The sequence below is a fragment of the Salvia splendens genome, chromosome 7, assembly GCF_004379255.2.
Source record: "Salvia splendens isolate huo1 chromosome 7, SspV2, whole genome shotgun sequence".
In the NCBI taxonomy this organism is placed as follows: Eukaryota; Viridiplantae; Streptophyta; class Magnoliopsida; order Lamiales; family Lamiaceae; genus Salvia; species Salvia splendens.
This window is the reverse complement of record NC_056038.1, coordinates 19,477,358-19,491,949: the sequence shown is the minus strand read 5'-3', so window position 1 is coordinate 19,491,949 and position 14,592 is coordinate 19,477,358. Positions and strand designations below refer to the sequence as shown.

General features: G+C 37.8%; 3 protein-coding genes across 4 annotated transcripts; 1 reads left to right on the top strand and 2 right to left on the bottom strand.

The window, feature by feature from the left end:
• Nucleotides 1-625: 625 nt before the first annotated feature.
• On the bottom strand, nt 626-8,867 carry LOC121742548. 2 transcript variants are annotated; one of them, XM_042135709.1, is made up of 3 exons: nt 8,729-8,867; nt 1,710-2,076; nt 626-1,385 (listed from the first exon to the last, which is right to left on the bottom strand). In XM_042135709.1, the coding sequence occupies exons 2-3, from the start codon at nt 2,055-2,057 to the stop codon at nt 816-818; spliced, it is 918 nt and encodes a 305-aa protein (XP_041991643.1). In that variant the 5' UTR covers nt 2,058-2,076; nt 8,729-8,867; the 3' UTR covers nt 626-815. The 2 variants fall into 2 exon arrangements, with proteins under 2 accessions (XP_041991643.1, XP_041991644.1); XM_042135710.1 differs by lacking the exon at nt 8,729-8,867 and adding an exon at nt 2,483-2,619.
• LOC121810537 lies at nt 2,857-4,309 on the top strand. Its single transcript, XM_042211299.1, has 3 exons — nt 2,857-4,011; nt 4,150-4,236; nt 4,298-4,309. Exons 1-3 carry the CDS (start codon nt 2,857-2,859, stop codon nt 4,307-4,309), a joined length of 1,254 nt encoding a protein of 417 aa, XP_042067233.1.
• A 1,809-nt stretch (nt 8,868-10,676) lies between the features above and the next one.
• On the bottom strand, nt 10,677-11,878 carry LOC121810536 (serine/threonine-protein phosphatase 7 long form homolog). Its single transcript, XM_042211297.1, has 2 exons — nt 11,291-11,878; nt 10,677-10,952 (listed from the first exon to the last, which is right to left on the bottom strand). The coding sequence occupies exons 1-2, from the start codon at nt 11,876-11,878 to the stop codon at nt 10,677-10,679; spliced, it is 864 nt and encodes a 287-aa protein (XP_042067231.1).
• Nucleotides 11,879-14,592: the final 2,714 nt, after the last annotated feature.

Genomic DNA, 14,592 nt, shown 5'->3' with positions numbered 1-14,592 from the left:
CCCAATCAACCCATGGCCCTCGATGTCGCGGTAATCTATGATGTTGAATACCTAGATTCACATTACAGCCCATGCCATGTTGGCTGGGCGGTGGTCCGTCATCAAGAGCAAGGATCTCCGCAGAGAGCACGCTTGTTCCAGCGGAAGCTCCCAATGGTGCGCCAATGCATTTTCATTCCGACAGCACGGACGTGCTCTTCCATGACGACACCAATGTTGATGCTCTAAAAGTGAATTTGAAATGATATGATCATATGTAATTGAAGTCCGTGCTCTTCCGTGACGACACCAATGTTGATGCTCTAAAAGTGAATTTGAAATGATATGATCATATTTAATTGAAGTCCGTGCTCTAACAGACGACACCATTGGTGATGCTCTAAACGTGAATTTGAAATAATATGAAAATATGATAATATTTAATTGAACTATTTGTGTAACAAAACTCCCGTAAATCCATAATTAAAGATGTTCTTCCTCCCATTATTAAGGACTGTTTTCCACTTTTTAGTTTTATAAAATCCAAACCAAAACAAAAATAATCACATCTTTCTCAAGCCTAACTCCACATCAACTAAACAAGCTCAGATATATTGCAAATGAGATACCTACATATTTACTGCACTTCATCAAGAACATTATATACCACTGAATATATCGGCATATTGTCTATCAATTTACGACTTAGGTGTAAAGTAACCAAGCCGATAATAGATAGCATACATATCTGCCAAAAGTATACACACTGCAAAATAAGATTAGATCTTCTTCATCCATACCTACAAAACATCGCAATTACTGGCATAAACAATAAATCAGTACTCTCCAGCTAAAATCATGTTAACCATCTCAACCTTCGCCTCATCCGGAAGACTGAAGAAGAGCTCCAAATCTCCGGTTTTGTTCACAAGAAACTTTGCCACAGTCAACTTTTCGCGCACCTGTAGCCCGGGGATCCTCCCGAGCTCACCATACAGTCCTCTCCTAGCATTTGTGACACCATCATACTCAAAGCCTACACTTCTTCTGGCAATAACGCCTTCGAACCTTGCATCTTGTTTGTTAGGGGAAACATTGACAGCAGCAGCAGAAGGATCTGAGCTGCACGCCGACATCTTCCTCTTGTTTGGAGCTTGCTTCGTCCCGGTCCCATCACTTTGAGGTTGACAGACAGACATTTCATTTTCATCCTCATCTCCCTCAAAGACGCAGCCAAATTTTGCTACGGCTTCTTTCTCCTTTGCTTTATCTGCTTCCAGTTCTAGAACTACATCAGCAATATGATCAGTATCTTCCATGATTACACTGCCCTTGCCAAATATTTGACACCAATCCGGGTAAAATTGCCAGGACTTGTACCTCATCGTGAGAGCATGGCTATCTGTCTGAGGGAAATAGCTTAAACAATGTTAGTGCAAGAGGAGAAACAGCATATACTTTCCTAAGGATTTTTGTCAATGCAACTCCATTTTTTTTAAAAAAAACTAACTCATCATAAAGATTCTATCATCAGTTTTCCCACTTGTTTACTTCATTTATCAGTTAACTTTTCTAAACTGGAAGCACATGGAGAAACACCATAGATTTCTGCTCAAGACTCATAAAGAATAACATTACAGGTTTGCACTCAATGGATGCTTGGTAAGGATTCAGATATAAATCAGGATACGATTATATGAATAGAACTGAGTTCCAAAATAGGAATATACCTTCACATACGAATTCCACGCATCATCCTGAGCATCGATCATTTTGGTTGAGTCGTTCCAAGTGATACCACTTACATTAAGCATGGACGCCAGGGAAGCATAATGTGTTTTCCACACATGAAGCTTGGAATTTATGTGAGGCTCAGCTCTAATATCTGTACCCGGAAAAACTTTCTTCATGGAGCCTGTGAGTACCTTTAGATATCCTGCTCTGAATCCATTGTCACATTTCCAGCCTTTTGATACAATATCTTTCAGTGCAGCAATCAACACTTGTTCTTCCCTAGTTGTCCAACAACGCCTTGTTCTCTTATTAATCTTCCCCTGCCCTTTAGGTGTCAGCTCCATTCAATGCAAAGGATCCTCCCTGAAAGTTACAATTTCATTTTGGTGCAACGCAACAATATTCAACTACCATGGAGTACACGTTAGCCAACACACATTAGAGAGACAGTCACATGACATATCAAAGTAAATAATAGCAGTTGCAAAATCAATTAATCAATGAATAATTTATTTATTAGTTATGTTCTTTCATTGATGCTTAGACATTCTAATCATCAAAAGCTCTGAAGGTTAGATTGAAGAAATATAAAGATTGGAGCCAAAGCTTCTTGTTGAGCACTGCAATGCACACACAATGACAAATCATTCCTATAAAGAAAAAAGAGTGTCCATTTATGCACTAACTACTAAGCGAAGTTTCTAGTCAGATAAGCTTCACCATTATCTAATTTTCATATCTTCCCTACCAGTTTTTTAATTGGTTTTACCACATAGTTTTTGTGAGTATAACGGATCTTTCTTTGTGAAAGATGATGAAATCAACAATGGTTTTCTCCCATGCATCCATGCATGTGCAGCCTCCATCATCAAGATGAAGCCCTCCTGCAGTCCATGTCATCATGAGATATCAACCTCGATGATGCTCATGAGATCTGGTTAGATCTTCGTCTTCGCTTTTCTCAGCTCGACTCTGCTCGAGCCTATCAATTGAAGCAACAGATCATGTCTCTGCAGCAAGGAAAAGATGATGTTAATGCCTACTTCACCAATCTGCGCATTGTTTGGGATGAATATAAGCACTCTCAACCTATTGCTTGGTGTATTTGTGCTACTTGCAGATGCAATAGTGCCTTGAAATGGCATGAGTATCAAGAGCAAGATCGCCTTCATCAATGGAGCACTTCGTCGGCCACATGATGATGATCTGCTATTTCCAGCATGGTTGCGGTGCAATAGCATGGTTGTATCATGGCTCAGAAATTCTATTTCTCCACAGATATGCTCCAGCATTATGTACCTCGATGATGCTCATGAGATCTGGTTAGATCTTCGTCTTCTCTTTTCTCAGCTTGACTCTGCTCGAGCCTATCAATTGAAGCAACGGATCATGTCTCTACAACAAGGAAAAGATGATGTTAATGCCTACTTCACCAATCTGCGCATTGTTTGGGATGAATATAAGCACTCTCAACCTGTTGCTTGGTGTATTTGTGCTACTTGCAGATGCAATAGTGCCATGAAATGGCATGAGTATCAAGAGCAAGAGTGCACAATGCAATTTCTGATAGGATTAAATCCTATCTTCTCTCAGATTCGATCTAATATCCTCTCTATGGTTCCAATTCCCCCGCTATCAAAAGTGTTTTCACTTGTTTTGCAGGAGGAAAGGCAGCAAACCATAGATGGCTATTCTTCAACCATATCCTCTTCTATGAGTGAGCAGCCTTATCTAGCTAATGCTGCAACATCTCAGTCTTATAGCAAAGGAAGAATCTCCTCGGATTGTGGCAAAACCAATCACACCGTGGATAAATGCTTTGTCCTCCATGGTTTTCCTCCTAGTTTTAGCAAAGGAAAGAGCAAATTTGGTGCTGGCAGCAAGGAGATCAAATCTGTAAATTTTGTGGAGGATTGCATTGAAGATTCATGTGATAGATCTGCTATTTCTTCATCCATGAATATGCCTTCTCAGGAGCAGTTTCAGCAACTCATAAGCTTGCTTCAGTCTCAACTTGCTGCCACTGCCACTCTCACTCCATCCACTCCAATTCACTCTATCTCTGCCGCACCAAATATGACTCGCTCCCCTCAAAATTCCCCTTTCACAGGTACTACTCTTTTCACCAATCCATTCATCAATTCTGTCTCTAAATCCCCATCAGTTTGGCTCCTAGACACTGGAGCCACACATCATGTTTGTTGTGACCTTTCCATGTTTAAATCTTCATCTCTCATTCACAATGCCTCTGTGAATTTACCTAATGGTGCTACAGCTTCTGTTACACATATTGGAACTGTACACTTAACCCCTTCAATCACTCTTTACTCTGTCCTATATGTGTCTACCTTCTCTTTTAATCTCATTTCTGTTAGTTCATTAACCTCATCCTTATCATATACTGTGACATTCACTCATGAATCCATTGAAATTCAGGCAGCTTCTCAAGGAATTGTGATTGGGAAGGGTAGCAGACTGGGAAACTTATACAAACTTGATGTTCCCTCTGATTCGAAAACTATTGTAAGTTCTGTCATTCCCTGTACTTTTTCTTCATCCATTAATGTTACTTATGCAAATTCAGTTGCTAACATAGACATTTGGCATAAGAGGCCAGGACATGTATCCTTTGGCAAACTGAAATCCATGTCTAATATTCTCAATTTTCCAAATAAAACTCGTTCATTGTGTGATATTTGTCCTCTTGCCAAACAAAAACACCTTCCTTTCTCCAAATCTGATTCTAATGCTATCAACTGCTTTGATCTGGACCTTTCAATCCCTCCACTACCCAGGGATACAAATATTTTCTTACTATAGTAGATGATTGCTTTAGATTTGTCTGGACCTTTCTGATGCATTCCAAGTATGATGTTGGAGCTATACTTCCCCAGTTCTTACCCAGTTCTCCAAAAAGATAAAAGTCATTCGATGTGATAATGCCCCAGAACTAAACATCCCTTCATTATTCTCATCTTTTGGAACCATTATCCAACACTCTTGTGTTGAAACTCCCCAGCAAAATGCCCGAGTTGAAAGAAAACACCAACATCTATTAAATGTTGCTAGAAGTCTGCTGTTTCAATCCTTCCTTCCCATCCATTTTTGGGGTGATTGTAATCTCACAGCTTCTTACCTGATAAATAGAGTCTCATCATCTGTTTTACCAGATAATATGACACCCTTTCAAGCTCTATTTCAAAAACCACCCTCATATTCCCATTTGAAAGTGATTGGCTGTCTCTGCTATGCCTCAACTCTAGAGCGAGGCAGAGACAAATTTTCACCCAGAGCTACAAAGTGTGCCTTACTAGGTTATCCCTCTTATTATAAGGGATACAAACTCATTGACTTAGACTCTATGCAAGAGATAATCACCAGAAATGTCACATTCCATGAAGATGGTTTCCCATTCTCACATCTTTCCCCCTCTGTTTTTCCATCCTCTTCTCAAACCACAGATACTGACCTTTCTGATGCATTCCAAGTCTGATGTTGGAGCTATACTTCCCCAGTTCTTCAACACAGTTCTTACCCAGTTCTCCAAAAAGATAAAAGCCATTCGATGTGATAATGACCCAGAACTAAACATCCCTTCATTATTCTCATCTTTTGGAACCATTATCCAACACTCTTGTGTTGAAACTCCCCAGCAAAATGCCCGGGTTGAAAGAAAACACCAACATCTATTAAATGTTACTAGAAGTCTGCTGTTTCAATACTTCCTTCCCATCCATTTTTGGGGTGATTGTATTCTCACAGCTTCTTACCTGATAAATAGAGTCTCATCATCTATTTTACCAGATAATATGACACCCTTTCAAGCTCTATTTCAAAAACCACCCTCATATTCTCATTTGAAAGTGATTGGCTGTCTCTGCTATGCCTCAACTCTAGAGCGAGGCAGAGACAAATTTTCACCCAAAGCTACAAAGTGTGCCTTACTAGGTTATCCCTCCGATTATAAGGGATACAAACTCATTGACTTAGACTCTATGCAAGAGATAATCACCAGAAATGTCACATTCCATGAAGATGTTTTCCCATTCTCACATCTTTCCCCTTCTGTTTTTCCATCCTCTTCTCAAACTCCACTCAATTCCCATACCACAGATACTGATCTCACCAACCCTACTCCACATCAAATCACCACATCCAGTCATGGCAGAACATTAAAACCACCTTCTAATCTCACTGACTTTATCTGCAACTCAGTTACATCAGTCACTCCATATCCCATCTCTTCTAACTTCAGCCTCTCCAAACTCTCTCCTGAGTATCTAAAATATGTGATACTCATGTCTGCCATATTTGAACCCACTACATATAACCAAGCCTCCCAATATAAAGAGTGGCAGCAGGCTATGCAAGATGAACTGGCAGCAGGCTATGCAAGATGAACTGGCAGCTTTCTCCTGAACTGATACATGGTTTGTTACCATTCTACCTCCTGGAAAAGTTCCCATCGATTGCAAATGGGTGTATAAAGTGAAGTTCAATCCAAATGCTACAGTAGAAAGATATAAAGCAAGGCTAGTTGCAAAAGGATTCACTCAACTTGAATGAGTAGACTATCTGGACACTCTCTCTCCAGTGGAAAAACTCACCACTGTGAAGAGGATTCACTCAACTGGAAGGAGTAGACTTTCTGGACACTCTCTCTCCAGAGGCAAAACTCACCACTGTGAAGATGCTACTTGCTCTAGCTGCTATAAAAGGATGGTCTTTATCTCATCTTGATGTTAACAATGCCTTCCTATATGGTGATTTAGAAGAGGATATTTATATGACATTGCCTCCAGGGTATGATGTTGATTGGCAGTCTGTTGAGGGCGCAAACTCAGAGTCTACTCTTGTATGCAAATTGAAGAAATCTCTCTATGGCTTAAAACAAGCTTCAAGACAATGGTACCTGAAATTATCTGAAGTGCTAAAGGGCTTTAGCTTGCAATAGTCTGCCTCTGATCATTCCTTCTTTAAAAATGACAACAACAGCTTCTTTGGGATTGTGGTATATGTTGATGATATCCTAGTGGCCACTACACATCTAGAGATTACTGATGATTTTAAGAAATTCTTATCACAGCACTTCAAGTTCAAAGATCTTGGAGATCCCAAATACTTTCTTGGACTAAAAATTGCAAGAAACAAGAAAGGCATACTGATATCTCAGAGAAAGTATGGAATGAATTTATTGAGGGATGCAGGAATGCTTGGTTGTAAGCCATATACTGAGCCTATGGATCCCCTGAAAAAGTTGAAAATAGATTCAGGCACACCCTTAAAAGATGCATCCAAATATAGAAGACTAGTTTGGAAGATTGCTATATCTCTGCATCACCAGACCAGATGTGACTTTTGCAGTACAGAAGTTGTCAATATGTTTCAAATCCAAGTGATGAACATTGGGAAGCAGCTGAAAGAGTTCTCAGATATTTGAAGAGTTCACCTGGACATGGATTGTTCTATCCAAGCAACAACAAAACAAGTTTGAGTATATTTTCTGATGCAGATTGGGCAGCCTGCCCAGATACAAGGAAGTCTATGACTGGATATTGTCTATTCCTTGGCTCTGCAATGATCTCATAGAAAGCAAAGAAACAAACAACTATTTCTCGTTCATCAGCAGAAGCTGAGTACAGAGCAATGGCTCAAGCAACATGTGAAGTAGTATGGGCAGTAGCTCTTCTCAAAAACTTTGGAGTGAAGGTTGATAAGGTTGTCCCATTGTATTGTGATAATCAATCAGCCATTCATATTTGCACAAATCCATTCTTCCATGAAAGAACTAAACACATCGAGATTGATTGTCATATAGTGAGGGAAAAGTTTTTGGAAAATGTGATAAAACCATTGCATATTAGGAACAATCTTCAATTGGCAGACATCTTCACAAAACCCTTGGGAACTTTAGCATTTCGTTCTATACTGAGCAAGATGAATTTTAAAAGCTTGTACAATCCATCTTGAGGGGGCATGTGAAAGATGATGAAATCAACAATGGTTTTCTCCCATGCATCCATGCATGTGCAGCCTCCATCATCAACATGAAGCCCTCCGGCAGTCCATGTCATCATGAGATATTTTGATGATGAGTTAGTTAGAGAATAAGTTTGTTATAAGAGTTAGTTATAGAGTTAGTTAGAAGATATTTTTGTTTTGTATTTTAGCTCAAACTCTTGTATAAATAGTGTAGTATCCTCACTTTGTATTTCTTGAATTTCCAATCAATAAGATTGATTTCCTTTCTTCTCGGATCATATGAATCCGGATTATACATTTTCTACATTCTTTGATTTAGAAACTCAGAAAGAAATATTCCCAAGATTAGATTTCCTTCTCTAAGCTCTCCACTTACATACTCCTCTACCAAATTATTGATCCTATTAACTCTAAACCACCATTTTTACCAAATTGCACAGGACAAAACATTATTTCTGTATATATTGATAAATAAGAAGAAAATAAAATAAGGTAGTCCATAACATTGCATTTCCAAAATCCAAGCGAAAATAATGCAAAATAACAGCATATAGCCAAAAACTGAGAAAATGTGGAAATTTGCAGCGAAGAATGAGGTGGAAGCAGAGAGACAAATCAAGGAAGAGGACTGAAAATGAACGAATAAAAATTAGGGGGAAATGAAGAGCAATTGAAAACAAAGCAAGAATAGGAAAAATTGGAACCCAAAATTAGGCAAAACCACAGGATTAAAACTGCAAGCTGGTGTATTAAACACATCACTGATGACGCCCAAAATCCCTAACAAAAATAACTACAACCAATAAATTGAAAAGTGGGAGAAATGAATTAGAGTATTTGTTTTGCAAAGAGGTATATATTGAGTAAAAGTGATGGAAAATTGTAAGACGAAAACAAAAATCAGGCCAAAACAGGAAACAGTGTTAACCGTCGTATTAAACCTATTATGACATTAATAGGGAAGAGATTAGCACAATAATATGTGTGGTTGTGTGTGGGTGTGAGAGAAAGAGAGAGAGAGAGAGAGAGATACGCGGGGGATAGAACCACTAGAGGAGCCGGCGACTGAGAAGTGGCGTTTGGCGTGTGAGTTTGAGAAGATTGAGATGGGAGACCGAGAGAGTACAGAAATTCCTTTTTTATTTTATTTGTCACTTGTTACTGCCTCCCTCCCTCCCACTTTACTACAATCTATCTATACCTACGAGTTTTAGCCTTAATCTCAATATTTATTAGTTTTGGGTATAAAATTAAATATTTTTAAACTTTTGGGAAAATCTACATTTTTATAGTAACTGTTTTGTACACAATTATAAAATCTCCCAACGCTTCATATACAAATATAAATGAATTTTAAATATTTATTAGTTATGAAATAAGAATATTGCATAATGTTTACCCTACGTTACTAATTTGACTAAAAAATTATGTAACCGCCCCCTTTCAATTAAATTACCTCAATTTGTGGAGAAGGTAGAGTTCTTTCTATTTTTGTTCTAGCTCACTAATGGAATTCCATTTTAATGAAGGAGATTAGATTTATTCCGAATAGAGGAGTGATGCAAAAGAGTTATACGTCGTTATTAATGAAACGCACAACCCTTATGCGTCTTTCGTTAATGACGCACAAGGGTTGTGCGTCGTTTAAAAACGCATAATGCTTATGCGTCTTACCCTAATGACGCATAACCCTTATGAGTCTTTCAGCCAACTTATAACGGGCAGAGGACAGAAACAGCGCACAGAATACACTTTCATTTCCTCTCTCGGGTTTCCGGAGATTTCCAACGTTTTCTCCATAAGATCCGGTAATTTGTTCATCAATTTAGCTACATTCATCATTATTCATGTTTATTTTGCTTTCATTTGTTAGTTTTACCCAATTTATTAAATTAGGGCTTGTAGGAAAAATGTTCATAATTGTTGTTGTTTTAAATGTTTTTGATGTAGAAATCATGCAAGTATTTGTAAGTTTGTATTGGGGTGGTAGAGTAGTTCAACTACCACATATGGGTATTGGTTATGAACCACCTCGTGCGAGGAGCTTTATCATATTAAATTCATGTGTTTCCTATTCTGAATTGGTAGCAATGATCTGGGATGCGATGAGAATAGATATGAACCAACACACAATTGAATTAGTATGGAGACAATGTATAGTCTTTGCTTCCGGTATGAGTTATACATGTTCTGTGATTTGCAATGATGAAAGTGTGATGTTTATGTTCAACAATGCTCAAAATTCAAGTGGGTGTATTGAATTATTTGTTGAGTATTCACCTTTGAGGAGTTCAGAAATCCCACCAGTTGCTGATTATGGTATTGGATCATCTACGAGGGTTGAACAAATGAGCTTTGACTGTGGTATTGGATCATCTGCGAGGGTGGAGTATATGAGCTTTGATCGTAGTATGAATGAGCAGAGAGATGTTGTAGATGTTGCTGATGTTGGTGTTGGATTGAATGATGAGGTAGATGTTGCAGATGATCTTGATGAGCCAATGCCACTATCTGAGACAGAGCCAGACCCTGATCTCAGTGATGGTGATGGTGCTGATGATGTTGATGGTAGTTCTGATGATGAGATAGTAGCATGTAAACCTGTTATGCAAGGTGAACAACCACTTCCGGAATACAATCCTAGGGGTTTAGATTCTTTCGTGAATTACCAAATCGTCCGTCTGGAGTATTTGAATGATGACGTAGATGTTGGGAACAAAATTTGATTCCAAGCTACATGTGAAGACTGCTATAACTATGTGGAGTTTGTGGAATGAAAATCAGTTTAAGGTCGTCGAGAGTAAATTAAGAAGGTGGCATGTCGTATGCAAATTTCCAGCAGGAACGATAGTAACAGGGGCAGGCATCATCAGCACCACCGACGCTGAAAAGGCGTGGGAATGTAAGTGGGAGGTTTCAGTTAATGCGACCATCCATGGTCGTCGTGGCATGGTCAAAAGTTGATTGAACCTGTCGTGTCTCTAGTCCCATTCATCAATGAAGAACTTATGTACCTTAGCCCAATCAGTGCCCTTCCGCCCACGGCGGTGACTTTTACTCAAATGTCCGGCATTATGTAACATCCTATCACAGTACTGAGGAATACGTTGGTAGCGGTTAAATTGTCGGCAAACGCGTCTAGCCTCGTGTGCCTCGACAAATGACCAGCACACCAAATAAGTGTCGCACAAGAAGGATGCAGTCGAATCAATGCAGTAATCAGGCAGGATACAATCTGCATACGGTGTCCACAGAAACTACAAAAACATAATATAAAAATCACAATTAATTTCATACTATAGTAAATTCATTAACTAAGACAACAAAAATAAATTTCACCTGGCCGGGACGAATCAGTGATAATTGATCACGATAATGAGCTGAATGTCGGGGAGCATTTCCAATTTCAGTAACTCCGTGCCACCTAAACATAATATTAATGTCAAAAGTTACCAAAATAATACATAATTAAGTGAGTTAATGTAAAAAAACATTACTTGGCTCCACACGGGGTATACGGCGTGTGCATAGGCGATATCAAGAAGGCTAGCCTCAATGTAGGCATTCTTTCCCACGCCCACAGCTGCAAAAAAACCATAGGTCCACCCACATCTCTTTTATGTCTGCCTACAGAAGCCTCGCACAGATAATGATACAGAAATGCTAAAGCATCACTACCCCAACTGATATTAGCCACTTCTTCCGGATCGTCATAGGCATTTAACCACATAAAGGGGACCTTGCACCCTGTGGTGTCCGGTATAATAAGCCCCCCTAACAAGATCAGAGCATGTATACGTGCTCTTTGGATGTATGCATACTCATGCAGCCCATCACCTAAAGGTATCGTCGCTTGGTGGATCAGAGATGTCATCAACAAACCACCTTGCTTCGTTTCTGTTTCTGCGTCAGGTATCCATCCCAACACATCTCGACACTTGCTGGGCCAATCTTCATATCTAATAGGGTAGTCACGGCCAGTGAAAACACGACCGTCTGCTCTCAAACCCCACAGGCTTTGCACATCCTGTAAGGCTACGGTAACTTCTCCAACTGGTAGGTGGAAACACTGTGTCTTAGGCCTCCAGCGCTCGATCAAGGCAGTTATAAGCTCGTTGTCCATCTTCATCGGCCTTCCACATTCAACCACGCCTCTGAAACCCCATACATCAAGCCAATACATCACATTTTCATGTATTGGCACTGCCCAAACCTTACTTTCCGTCCTACGAACTCTGAACACATTTGTTGTGCCATTTGCCAACAATGAGGCTGAAATGTGTTCATTTTGATGAAATAGTAATGATGGATCCTCAGGTCCATAACATAACTGTTGTTCGGAACTTGCAGATGCCATCTACTTCAAAACATTCACCCAAGATTCAATTTTTTTCATAAAAACTCAACAATCTAACTAAATTGCAACTTCAGGTCCATAACATAACTGTTGTTCGGAAATTATTGGGATTCGTCGCTTGGGTCGCGGCTTCTGCTCTGTGCTGCGAAGCCTTCTGCCTATTTTAAAACCCGACGGAAGACGCATAAGCGTTATGCGTCGCTAGCTAAGACGCATAAGTATTATGCGTCGCTAGGGAAAGACGCATAATGCTTATGCGTCACTAAATAACGACGCATGATGGTTATGCGTCTCTTTATTAACGACGCATAACGGTTGTGTGTCACTCCCTGAGTCAGAATGCAACTAAAGCTCTTCATTGAAATGGAATTCGATTAACATGCATTACCAAAAAAAAGAATTTTTCCGGAGAATGTATGATAAACGTAAATGTTTTTCAATCAAATTGTGTACCAATATATGTGTATGACCGACCGTTTCATATATAATCTTGTAAATGAATTCATGTAACTAATGCAATTAATGAATTCTTATTGTGATCAAATTAATTTCAATGATCAAATTAATATGCAACCGATAATCATAATTTTAATTTTTACCTAAATGGAAAATGTGAAAGGTTTTTATAATGTCTCATGTTTACTTTTTTGGCCTATAAATATGATCACATACCTGCTTATAAACCTCAAGCTTGATATTTTTGTTCTTACTAAGAAGAAAGGTTGACATCATAGAACCATTCCACACCTTGCTTAATGATTTGGTTTCCTCAATTTATTCGATTACCAAAAATTGTTGCATACATGTTTATAAAGCTACCGCTCATGTCGCCAAAACTCATGTCATCAGTTTAGAGTTTGTTTTTCATGATCACGCAGTATGTTGTTGTGTGGTATGTTGTTTTATGTATCGTTTTATGTTTGTATAGAAATTATATGAACTCATTAATTATGGACTTTTATTCCTAGGGCGTTCAAACAACTTTGTTGTGAATTTTACACGAAAGGCTCGGTGCAATACTTAAGGAGGGGAGTTTTTTCGTGTAATTTTAGGTTTATTATTAGTTGTATTTTCAATGCGATTATGTATTTTGTTTTGTTTTGTTGTGTTTGTCGACAAAAAATTGTATCAGAGAATGAGGTAGAGGGGTGGGTTGTGGATGAAGGCCAATGATGTGGTGAGAATTTTGTGTGGCATCACCGTTGGCATACTCCTGTCCAATTTGCATGTTTGAATTTAGTTAGGTAATTATACTTTTATTAGTATGATTAATTGTGTATTCATTTTGCTTCCCATAATTTAATCAAATGATGTTGTTTCAGATTCCTCATTCATCTATTGTGAATCAGAGTGCTCCAAATTTGTATACTTTGTTGCTATTAATTATTTTGAGTTTTGTATGTTTTAGTTATATAACTCAATAGTTAGTATATACAATTTTTTAAATGATGATATTGTTTCTAATTTTGTTTAGTTAATTTACAATCTAAAAGGGAACATTTTATAATATCTTACATTAAATTAATATTGTAATTACTATAATTGAAATCTTATTTTACAGGTGATGTAGGTGGGTTCATTTTTTCTTCTCGGATTTAATCAAATGATATTATTTCAGATGATCCTCATTCATGTATATATGTGAATCAGAGCACTCCAAATTTTTATAGTTTATAGTTTGTAACTAATTGTTTTGAGTTTAATATTTTAGTTGTATAATTCATAGTTAGCATATGCATTTTTTATCTATAATTTTATATGATGATATTGTGTCTAATTTCATTCAACTAATTTGCAATCTAAAATTAATATTTTAAATGTCAAGATATAGTCTCTTCATCATTGTTTTTCATTTTAATTAATCAATTAATAATTTAAAATTGTATAATGAAAAAATATTTCGTCGTGCATCGCACGTGGGTTAAAACTAGTTTAGTTAGGGCACGAGTTTTAAGAAAATATTGGAGTATGTAATAATTGAAGGGAGAGAATAATTGTTGAAGTGTGTAATAATTGAAGTGAGTGCGACCATTTTGACTTTTTGTATGTTTTAGGATTTTGTTTTGTTTTATTTTTATGAAAGTAATGACATTTGAGTATAAATTTCATCAACAACGAGATTAAATTTTATGTCCAAATATGGTAAATTCTAAATGGGACTATTAAACGGAGCCGGACGGAAATGGCAAAACAGGACTCTTAAACTGGGACGGGGAGAGTATTTACTCTAATATTTATATTTATTTTTACTTTTAGCAATTGAACACATGTCACACCTCATCACACAAACAAATGGCATTTAAAATGGTACTCCCTCCGTCCCACAAAAGATATCATACTTGTGGGACGGCACAAGATTTTAGGAGGTTTTGTTTTGTGTGTTAGGTGGAAAGAGAAAATATAATATTTTTATAATTGTGAAAGAGAACTTTTTCTAAAAATGGAAATATGACATCTTTAGTGGGACAAACTAAAAAGGAAAGTAAGACATCTTTTATGGGACGGAGGGAGTACAAAAATTAATGTATAATTACTAACTC